Source organism: Larus michahellis, chromosome 1 (genome assembly GCF_964199755.1).
Source record: "Larus michahellis chromosome 1, bLarMic1.1, whole genome shotgun sequence".
Classification (NCBI taxonomy): domain Eukaryota; kingdom Metazoa; phylum Chordata; class Aves; order Charadriiformes; family Laridae; genus Larus; species Larus michahellis.
This window is the reverse complement of record NC_133896.1, coordinates 25390521-25402346: the sequence shown is the minus strand read 5'-3', so window position 1 is coordinate 25402346 and position 11826 is coordinate 25390521. Positions and strand designations below refer to the sequence as shown.

General features: G+C 51.5%; 1 protein-coding gene across 9 annotated transcripts in view; it reads right to left on the bottom strand.

Annotated features, from left to right (window-relative positions):
* Positions 1 to 7982: 7982 nt before the first annotated feature.
* Positions 7983 to 11826, bottom strand: part of CADPS2 (calcium dependent secretion activator 2) — a 321334-nt gene continuing 317490 nt past the window's right edge. For all 9 annotated transcript variants that reach the window (XM_074597183.1, XM_074596347.1, XM_074596437.1 and 6 more), the window contains one exon: positions 7983 to 8953. In XM_074597183.1, the coding sequence (XP_074453284.1) occupies positions 8783 to 8953 (171 nt within the window). In that variant the 3' untranslated portion in view covers positions 7983 to 8782. The remainder of the gene's footprint in view (positions 8954 to 11826) is intronic.

The window sequence follows — 11826 nt, the reverse complement described above, 5'->3', positions numbered from 1 at the left end:
AGCGGTGGGTAAGGGACTTTCTGTATTCACCCCCTGTCCCACCGCCACCCCCAGACGCCGGCTCGGGGTCAGGACAAGCTCCAGTTCCTCCCGCCGCCCCGGGCATCACTCGGCTGGTGAATCTGAGGCCGCTGCCGAAATCCGCGGTCCCTTCGCTCTCCCCGCCGCCCCGGGAGCTGGCGGAGCACTGGGAGGCAGAGCCCGGCCGCTTCCCCCGGCGGAGGAGCCCACGGGGCGGCCTCCACTCCGGCGGCCCAGGACTGCCCTTCTCCGGGGCCGGGGGAGGGAGGAAAGGGGTCCTGGGTCTTCCTGGTGGAGAGGAGCCTCCAGCGAGGTGGGGAGGCCGGGCTCCCGCTGCTCAGGCACCAGCTGGGGACTCCGCAAAAGGCTGCGTCCCCCCCGGACCAGGACAACTCGTTTGCGGGAAAGCGGGAGCAGAGAGGAAGGGCTGGAGCCCGGGGGAGGGAGGGAGGGATGGATGGGTGGATGGATGGATGGATGGATGGAGGGAAGGATGGAGGGAAGCATCCGCGCCCCTGGCGCTGTGACAGGGGCGATGCCGCCCCGGGTGACCGCGGCCCCGTTTGAGGAGGAGGAGGCAGCGGCTGTTGCACGACGGTCCCTCGGCAGCCGGGAGCTGCCGTGCGAGCGCCGGGGAGCTGCGGGGGACGGAGGAAGAGATGTCCCCCTGTCCCCGGGACAGGCGTCCGACGGCGGGCAGGGGCCCGGGCATCCCTCCCCGCGGGGGATGCGCCTCGCCCGCCCCGCGACCTCCCTGTCCGCCCCGTCCCCTCGGTGCCCCGCAGCTCACGGGGCTGACCCCTGGATGGACACAGCCGTGGGGACACGCGTGGGGCGGAGGAAGGCCCCGAGCCGTGCCGGGGTCCCCGGCCGCGATGCTCCGCTCCAGCCCAGCTCCCTGCTTTCCCTCGGCCGGGTTGGGGGTCGCTGCCCCCCCGGCAGATGGGACGCAGCGTTAAAACCGTAATTGCCGCCCCGGATCGGGTTGCCGCAGCCGCCCTCCTCTTACCTGCTGCTTCCCGACCGGCACCGCCAGCCCCGGCTCGGCCGCTGTCACCGATCCCGGGGGGGGGAGGGGGGGGCGGGGGACGGGACTGCGGGGACCCGGACCTGTGTCCCCCCAGCGCCGTGCGGGGCAGCTGCCCGTTTCTCCGGGGTGTTGGTGTGTCTCGCTTGTTTTGTGCCCGCCAGAGGAGAGTTTCCTCCTTCAGAGCAATTTACATTTAATTCAATCTAGGCAAATTTCCTCTTGATTGGTGCTGAAGAAGGGAATTATTGTTGAGTGGGTTTTAGAGGCTTCAAATCCCATATACTTAATATGTTAACAGCTTGCTCTTAACTGGTCTTTTTGGGATTGACTTTTTGACATGTGTTTGAAAGTAAAATATGTAGTGTCATTTGAGCAGGGTAAATATCCCAAAGCAGCAATTACAGCCCTGCCGTTACAATTATACTGGCCTCCTCGATTCTGAGATACACTTGGAGAAGCGGGAGCTTTATTATTCGTTACTTCTTTACGGATATGCCGCACTTTCTTTCCGTACCGCACATTTCATATTGGTGCCTAATAGCGCTCTAAAAGCCATATTTAATTTTAAAAAAATTTTTCTTTTTGGGAAAATCACTTTCATCTCAGTGATGGAGCCTTGCTAGTGCTGGAGTTGCAGCAATAGAGATAGACTTATTAAAATCAACGCCGATATAATTTTTTTTTTTAGTCCTGTCCCGGGCTTAGTTTTGCTTTGCACTCGGACCTCATCTTTTTAGCGATATTACACAGTTGCCGAGCTGCAAATATCCTGCAGTCGTGCTGATGCAGGGAGGGTTTGTTTTTTTTTTTATTTCTTCCCGAGGCAGAGAGATTTACAGGCTCTGAGATTGGCGAAAAGCAACCTCTTGGACCGTTTCTTTTTTCGGGGGTTGGAGGCAAGACCAGCCCCCCCGGGCCCGGACCTCTCTCCAGGCTGGCGGCACGTACCGAATCCCGGCAGAAGGGGCCGGCGGGGGGAAGGAGCGGGCCCGCCGGCCTCCCGGAGTTACAAACCGTCGGAGAAATTAAGGGCAAAAGTTTTGCCTCGAGTTGATTTCGTGTTCTGCCGGGGATGGCTGCTGTTCTCTTTTTCCCCGTAATCGGTTTTATGTTTCATTCGCTTCTAAGCTATGTTCTTGATATTGCTCACTTGCATTATTATCATAACGTATCTCTACATGCACTCAAAATTCGAGTCACCGGCGAATTCATCTCGTCGTCAGGATTACTCCAATCCGATCCCAGAGGCGATTAGAGGGAGGTAAAATACCGCCTAAAGCCTAATCTTTAATTTCTTCCTCCTTAATAAAATGAATAATTCCATTGCGTTTTTAAGTAAAAAATGAATTGAAAAGGATAATAACTCCGCTAACCTTCTGTTGCGTGTATTAATCTTTTCCTGGAAGTGTTTTACCGCAGCCCTCCCGCCCTCTCAGCGAGCTCCCTCCGTGGGCTCCGAGCCGGCTCCCCACGGCCGGGGAAGGGGCGACACGGAGCGACCGGGCTCCGGGGCCGTCTGTCTGGGCGAGTTTAACGGGGAAGGACCCGGGAGGCTACGGAAAACGCTCCTGGCCACGGCACCGGCGGACCCGACGGCGCCTGGTCAGAGCCCGATGACTGTTGTTATTATTATTGTAATAATCATCATTATTGGTGCCACCATCGAGGTTCGCTGCAAAAGCTGGGGTTTGCTCCCACTAAATCCCGGTCCTCGCCGTTCCCTCCCGAGCCACTGGATTTGTGAAGAGGCGATTTACTCCCCGAGACGGGACCGGAGCTGCCTCCGTTCCCCCGCTCCGCCGCCGCGCCCCGCGTCCGAGCCCGCAGCCCCCGCCGCAGCCCAGCGCATTGACCCGGCTCCTTTAAAACTCGGGATTAGCCGCTGGGGAAGTCAAAACACAAACGGGGGAAGTAGTTAAAGCGGGGAGAAGCCGACCCCGGCGTTACCAGGGTGGAGGGCCAGCTGCGGTCCCCCTTTATCAGCCGGGTTGAGGGAGATCCAGCGCCGCCGTCCTTTTCGGTGGGAACCCGCTGCTGCCACTGCCCGGCCGGCTGCTGGGGCGGGGGACGGGACTCCCCGGCCCTCCTGGCCCCGGCCCCGGCGAGGCGAGGACGGCAGCGGAGCCCGGGCGCAGCGGGCAACAGCCGCGGGCTCCACGGTGGCCACACTGCTTCAGGAGCGCGGGCAAAGGCGCTTGGGCTTGGTCGGGTTGGTTTAAGTTGTAACACTTCGGCGTTTTCTCCACTGACATTTTTTCCGGGGGAAAAAAATAATGAAAAATATATATACGCATACAAATATATGTGTGTATATACCTTCTGAGACTATGTATAGTCTCCCCATACAGTGACTGCGTGTTGGCATCCCTCTCTATCAGTTCCACCGCAAGGAAAAGAATAAAGTATTGCTATTTTTAACCGAATCCATCACAAAAGAAAAAACAGTTGACACTGACCCGCCAAACACAAGTGTTCCCGGAGGTAAAACAAAGTTTGACAGTACAGTGCGACTCGTACAGACCCCCTCTAAACCGAACACCAAACGGGTGCAAATTAAGCCTTTTCACGTATAAAGCCTTTAATCACATATAATCGAAATTACAAGTGACCCTCTAAAGCGGCGCTCCCGGCCCTCCCGTAATTCATGCAAGCGATTTGTCTAAGTGTGCCAGCTACGAACGTGAACTGCAGCAATCACGTCTAATCTAATCAGTCCGCCTGTGAGGGGACCCAGCGGTGTCATCAGCTCCAAAGGGCCCTTGGTGAAAGTGGCTGGGAGGGGCCAGCGGCAGCTGGAGCCATGAATGACACTTTCTCATTTGTTCCTTTCCCAGTTCAACAAATGTTTAGCCCCGTTGCTGCTAAATGAACGCCTTGCGCTCTTTGGCTCGGGGAAGCTATTTATTTTTTAAGATTCCTGAGCAGGATCAGGAGCAATTAACTTATTTTTGTTTCTATTTTCTCCCAGTGTATTGGGAGCTAACCTGGAGCAAAGCGAAGAGCTGCCGGGCTGCGTGGGCGCCTGCCTTGCTGCATCCCCGGCCCCGGAGCGCGCCGGGGAGAAGGTGGTCGCCATCAGCAGGCTGCCAGCCACGGAGCCGGGACGAGACCCCGCTCTCCCCTGGCGGGGTCCGTTTCGGTGCGAGGGAGGGGGAAGCCAAGTGAAAAACATGAAAATACGGGTAAAAGCAGGAGCTGTGCCCCGTCCCGGGCGCTGCTGGATGGCGACTGGCGAGGGCTTCCCGCCGCCCCCCCGTCGTTCGCCCGGCACCCCCACCCGGGCACGGACACGGGGGACAACTGAACAGCCCTCGGGGAGGGGCAGTATTGCCCCCAAACTCAAAAACTTTGGGTTTTGGTTGGTTAGTGTTATATTTGGCTGGTGGGTTTTGTTTGTTTGTTTTTAATTTAATTTTTTTTTTTAGTCTCTATTAGAACAAAACGCCGCTGGGCAACCCGGGCCGCCCGGGGTGTCTCTGCGGGTCCCACGGGGCTCCCAGTTTCTGTCCCTTCCGCACAAAACGAGCCCAGGTTCCCCCCGCGGCCTCCGCAAGCGGACTCTCCTGTCGCTGCCTTGCGGCTCCCGCCGTCGCCTCCGTCCGCGCTCGGCGGCTGCTGCTCAAACAGCCACAGTTTGATCCAAAACCCCTTCGGGAGGTGCAGAACGGCACCCCCTGTGCAGGACGCCTCACCCCGCCACACTCCCCTCCCCGACACCGCGTCCCCCGTGGAGCCGCGCTTTCCGCCCACGCAGAGATGCCCCGAACCGCCCTCCGCGTTTGGCGTGTCCCGGGGGAAGCTCGGCCGCCCCCACAAGCCTGAAAACACCAGGGGCCTGACACCAGACCCCCCTCCCAGGATGCATTTGAGAGGGTGCCGTGTCCGCAGGGCCAAGCAGCGAGGCCACCCGGTCCCCCCCGGAGGCCACCCGCCCCCTCGCTATAGCGCTCCCCCCGATGCTGCGCCCGGTCCTGCGAGGAGGGGCGGGTGGGGGGGTGAGGGGGCTGCCCGCTCTCTGCTCTGCTCGGGTGTAAAGCCGGGGGGGAGGGCTTTACAAGCACGAGTTTTACCAGCGGGGAACCGGCGCCCCAAACCCAGCCTCTGCCTTGCCTTGTCCATCGCCTTCTTGGCCGGGAGGGAAGCGGTAGCCGAGGGCAGCGAGCCCTTGGCCCCGGGCACGCCCCCCCCAGCCCCGATAGCGGGGCCGTGCCTTTTCCTGGTTGAGCTTCAACAGCCCCTTTTATGCCACAACGGTGCGGGAGAGGGGAGTGTGTGTGAATTAGAGGAGACCCCCTTGCTAAGGGCTGCCCGCTTAGGAGAAGCGGCGGGGGCGGTGAGGCTGCGCCCCGCCCCGCCGGGACAGGGGACCGCGGAGCCGGGACCGTGCGGCGAGAGGGGACGCTCGTCTCCCCGCGACGGGCACCCACCTCCCGCAGCGAGCGGAGCATTTCAACGCCTAAATTGAAATGTTAAAGGCGGACCTTGCTTCCATGTCGGCGGGGCTTTGCCGCGGCTGTCACACAGATACTCACTGGCCTTCTCAAGCTTGGCGTCGGTTCACGGATTCGCAAATCTAGTTACTAAGAAAACACGTGAATTATTAGGAAATTGAACGACCTTTGGAGGGCTGTCATTTCTGTACCTGCCTCCCTGTGTTGTCTGCTCTGCTGCCTTTCTAATAATAACTTAGCAGATACTTTGTGTCTGAGTTAATGTCTCTGAGATCACAAACATCTTTTAACTTCTTCATGGTTACATCACCTTTGTTTTGTTGTTTGTTTGGTTTTTTTTACTATTTCCTTACTTATCTCGATCTTACCGACAGACATGTCTTGCAAGTACCGCGTGCAGATGAAATCTTATAGCAAAGTGCTCGACATATGGGGCGTGCATGTATCATGCTACATGAAATTTGAGTAACTCAGACCTACTTCAAGCCACAAACACTTTTTTTTTTTTTTTTTAAAGATGATATCAGGGCATAGAAAGGGCTGACTGCTCCCTAAGGGACATGGAACTAGGGGGACTTCCCCAGGCCAACAGGGCAGGGCACCACCAGCCAGGGCTGGTCCCACCACCCGCATTCCAGGGAGCAGGGCAAGCTGGAGCAGGGGGAGAGCTGGTGGCAACTCAAAGTCATACAGACCAACCTGTCTGTGATCATCAGGCAGGTCTGAAGTCACTCCAGGGGTCAGGGTTTGGATCAACAGGGCCCATGAGCTGGAAACCAGCACTCCCCCTCTACTGCGGAGGCTGGTAGCCCCAGAGTGTGCTGAGATGGAGTCCCCGGACAGAGGCGGCGGGTGGGGGTCCCAGGTGAGGCCTGTCAGGACCATGATGGCCTGAGTCCTCTTGAGCCCCTGACAGGTGAAGTTACTATAACCTACTCTGTAATTGTCCAAGTCAATAGGGAGAGTCATTAGCTTTACCAGGAAGCCCTTCTTGGTACGGAGACAACTGGGGACAGAGGACAAGCCAACAGGTGAGAAGAGTGAAACCAGTGTGTTTTCCACAGGGCTTTTGGCTAGCGGGGCCGGGCAGATGGGCTACTGCTGGGTTGGTCTCCCCTGAAGGCGGGTTGGACCCATCACCTCCTGGGCTGTGCTGGCGACAGCCACTTCTGTCCCAGAGTTTCTAGTTCCCACGCCAAGCTCCCACACAGTTGGTGACTTGCTAGGGACAGCGTCCAGTTTTGATAATGCTTCCCACTCTTGTGTCATCTCAGAACCTTAAAAATTTCTTAATGCCTAATTCTCAGGAGAGGCCTGCTTGGAGCTGGCATGCCCCTGCACTGGGTGGCCTCGGCAGGCACTGCAGGGCCACCGCGGTGACACCTGCCTTCACCTGGTTACAACTGGCTCCTCCGCAGGCATCTCCGCAGGGTCTCAGGGAGGTAAAGGCTGGGGGCAGAGGGCAAGCAGGGGGATCCTTGCAGAGACAAGCTCCCTCTGGGCCTGATGGGCACTGATCTCTCTCTGCCTTATTTTTCTGGGGAGCTGGGAGTTACGTTGTGCAGCCTGGCTTCCTCCGAACCCCGCTGCCCGCCACAGCCAGACTGGGGCTGAGGCTGCAGCTCCTGCCTGGTGGGCTACTCCTTACCGACCCTGGCTTTCAGAGCTCCACCTGGCCCTGTTGATATTTATCTATTGATACTTATCCTTGGTGCCTGTGCCCGAGCCCTCCGTGCCTCCCTGGGCACCTCCGGGTGAGCACTTGGTCGTGGCACCAAGAGCTGAGAAGAACGGCCATCCCCACCAGCTCACATTTCTCCCTTTTTGCTGAATTCACCTCAACTCCCATGCGGAACAGCAGGAAGAAGCATAACTTGCCCTTCCCTGTTTGGCTGAATTTCCAAGTGTGTTCAAAAAACTTTCCTTACAGCTCTTCTTCACAATTCCTCCAGCTCCATGTGCCTGTGGCAGACCCCTGAAGTCCTATGGTCTGGTCTTGCAGGGAAACTTCTCACCAGTCTCGTGAATCCTCCACAGTCCATCAGCGAAGCCCTTCAAGTGTAACACTAGGGCGCAGCGAGGGCCTCAGCAGCCTCCCTTCCTTCTTTGGGTATCATCTTCTGTGTTCTTTCTGATTTTGTCCACACAAACCCAGGAATTAGTCATGTTCCCACAAAAAAAAAAAAAAAAGAAAAGCTGCATTTTTCATAACTCGTGCGAGGTTTGACTGATGAAAATTTGAATTCTTTGTGGCTTATATTGAGGGCACAGGAAAACAGGCAGTGGACACTGTCTGTTCATCTGCCAGGGAGGGGTTTTCGTTTGCCTTTTTTCAAGGCCTCTCATCCTTGAATATTTGTTTCCTAAATAGATCTGCTCTATAAAATGAATATATACACTATAAATTGCTATATAAACTAAATATAATAATCTTTCAAAAAAACCCCACTTGTTCTCACGAGGAATCACATAACAATTCAAACGGTTTGAAATATTGAAAACATCTTTTAATTGTAGGATTCTATACAAACTTGGGTAGATACAGAAATGGTCACGACAAAATGGGTTTTTATTGCCTGAAATTTTTCACAGAAATCGAAACATTGATGGCAAGCTTACTGACATCCAACATGATGAGATATCTTTAAACTTGCAAAATGAGTAGACACAACAACACTCCTAAGTAGTTTGTAGGTGTTTGGCTGTCCTTGAAGTCCTACTACTTATATACCAACCTCAAAATACAAAGAACCAAGGTTAAAATTTTTAATGCACATCACATAATAATGTAAAATTAAGCACAAAAAAAGGTAAACAAGGTGTAAACCTGTAAATACACTATTTTTTTACCTAGGGCACTGACTTATTCCAAGAATGATTTCCTGTATAGCTGGGTTTTAAGTGAGGCACACATCTTGTTTTCTGCACAGGACATCAATATCTGATGGAGATACAAGAACAAATGGTAACGAACAAAAGGGAAAGAAACGTAATCACCAGTGGAACTCAAACTCCATGCCAGTGTTCTTGCAGCCCTAAGCAAAGCTATACATTAAAATATGCTACAACCATTGTTCTCAAAAAGTCCTTGGCACTTTTCCTCTGACAATCTTACTTTCAGTTTTTTTAAAAAACGGAGCAAATTACATTTCTGCACCTATATCATAAGGCAAAACTATAAATGCAACTACAAGGACAAGTTACCAAAAATCCTCAAGCCAAAGATAACCCCCACCCTCAGACCATTACCCTCGAACTCCAAATGCTCGGTGAGATAATATCATCCTTCCTCCTCGTCACTGTCTTTCATGGTAATGCCCTGAAGTCCTCCCGCGTCCGTGACTGAGACTGTGGCCTCCTCGACTGTCAGACGGCTGTGAACGGTATCGTAGGTTTTACTGTTCAGCGTTCCCTCCAGCACGCCTTGCAACCTGAAGTCTCGGTAGGTTTTCTGCAGCAAAAAGTAAAACATGCTGAACTGGACTCGAGCAAGTCCAAGCAGTCGTCCACTACGCACCGGCCATTTCTAGCATGCCACGGAACACCTTCATTCCTCCCCCCGTTAGGGAACTATCATCTACAGTTTGCCAAAGATTTTGTGGTCTTAGTTTCTGGGCTGCATGAGATTTCTATAAACTCGAGAGTGTCTACAAGCCACGCTTCAAAGGTCATTCCTTTAAGAGATTGTGTTTCCTGCTACATTTCTGCGACTGTATGCCGACTCCTCAGTAACTTCCATTTGTCTCATTTATTCAAGAAGAAACCAACAAAGAATTTTTCTAACTCATTTTTTCTAACTGCACATTGAAATGTGAATTTGGCTACAGGTAGTTCCGTCATTTCAAGCAAAACGTAAATGTCTGATTTTTCCCCATAATATGATTTTATTTGCTTTATCTTTACATTTATATACCAAGTGTGGAAAAATAAAGTACATTTTAGATCGTGATTCTAAAATGTAAACATTTAGTAGAGGACTACTTCAGTCAGTTAATTTACATTTTAAGTCATCTAAATTTTGACTCATATCTACATTTTTTTTTTTTCACTTGAGAAAGTTTTCTTTCCCTGGTATCCAGCCATCCTATGAGCATCAGGTAGGGCTTTTTTCTTTGACTTTCTACGAAGTAAGAATTCTGAGTGGAATTTTTTTATGCATTGATGCTATGTTCAAGTGAGCATATGGAAAATCATCTACCCTACTGTCTTTACTTTTAAGTTGTAACACATTTGAAATAATCTTTCCTGAAGTTAGCCTAAAAAGCTTAAGAAGGAGAAGCTGATCTAGCTAGTTTCTTATTTTGTGTACGCTGTTCCCAATGTTTATGGAAGAGACTACAGGAAAAAGAAAAGGGAAAATAATTAAGGGCCATCAGGCCCATTCCTCTGCCAGAAGAGACGGTGCACAGCCCTCAGAAAAAGAAGAGAGAAAAGAGCTGATCTTGTTTCACGCAGTACATCAGAGAACTGCAAAAGACACCTCTCAAAATGGGTAACATTCAGCTGGGGGAACATTTTCTGCCACTATCTATGATGATTATTTAAACCTTGTCTGAATTGCTGCAACTGAGATTTATTTGACTTTCATAGGTCAGCTTCAGAGTCAACGGATGCAGCTTATGTTTTGCTCACACACTCCTGTGAGTACCCTGCCTAGTCTTTTTCGAGTGTCACCACTGCATTCCCTTTTTATAACACTGTGCATTCCATTTCCTTTTATGCTGTTAACAGGTCCTACAGCAATTTCTTTCAGTCTTACATTGTATTCCTCCCATTCTCAGACCAGCACTCCGGCGTTCAGTCGTTGCTCTTCCCTTGACATACTTTTGCAGGATAATAATGTTCACTTCCAAGCTTAATTTTTCATTTCTCCCTACCCTTCCTCTTGGTCCTTGACCCTTCTTTATTCATGTCCCTCTGCACGTGTCTCAGACATCTAACGATACCGTTATGCCATCATCCCTCAGTCTGGGCTTTAATGGGAACAGGCAATGTTTTCTTCTCCTGGTCATTCTTAATAATGCCACTCCCTTTGCTGCATCCAAACATGAAAGCATCATCTATCTCTTACTCATCCCACGTCCCTTAAAAATGACCTCCTACTACTTCTTTGGAATATTTCCAAGAGATGCCAGGGCAACACAACCTCCCAGTTTTCCCAAAAGCAAACAGAGAAGTCCCTCCTTTCATTCTGGAGTTTGGAGGAACTGTGCTTCCCCGCACGCCTCTCCCCAGCTGGGCTGCGGCAGCGAAAGCTTCTTATGATGCTCTACTTGAATCACTGTTTCCTATTTGCCAGCAGCCTCCCATTGGATGAGTTCCTGTTTTTCCACTTCTGCCATCTTCACACACCGAAACACAGGTGGACAAGATTTTCTGTCTTCCAGTACATTGACCGGTACCCCTAGGATTGACATCATCTTCTTCAATCTTCTGTATCCACAGAAGGTGCCATGGGATAACACACTTGGAATTCATGTGCAAAGCAAACCAGGTGTATGGGCACAGAAAGGCTACCACCATCACCAGCGTGTTCCCACCACCACCAGGAGCCGACTTCTTTTGAAGAAGGCTAACCTGCGTGCCAGGCTGCAGAAGGCAGGCTGGTTGACAGTGCTGCTCGTTCACCTCAACTTCAATTTTATACAAGCCTCTTCCATTAATCTCCTGGGCGATATTTAACTGGTATAAATTGGTCTGCCCATTCTTAGATTTCACTGGGCAAAGTTTTTAGATCCTATAACACCTTTTTTTCCCCCAGAGAATGATTACCTTCACTTGAGAAGAACTTTAAACTTTTTGCAAGAGCCATTCATTTCAAACACAAATAGCAAACTGCTTCTGCCATTTTGGGACATAATATAATGAAGAGCCAAATTCTGCTCCTACAGAAATCAGTTAAAGTTAAAAATATCAAAGTTAAGCTTCAAGGATCCATAATGCCATCACTATTACGACTATTTTCTTGCATCTTTCTCTCTTTTTTTTTCCTTTTTAACTAGTGAATCCTGAAGGCTGCAGTTGCAATTCTAGTGTCCACAAGTCAAAACGCTTCTGACTTTACAGTCTTGCATGAACTTTATAAGAAAATACTTTGAAGAAATCCAAGTCACCATTGACAACAGGTGCTTCTTATTCCACATTTATACAGATAACAAGAATGCTCAGAGTTAAACAAGACAGAATTAAAAGGAATAAAATCTGAACTGGCTTTCTGTCTCTCCCCTAAGGGTATTAACTGAGATTTGAAAGGGAGCTAGGAGGAAATTTTCTTTTATGGTAGGTTAACCCGTAATTGCCTATTGCAAGGTATTTTACACTTTG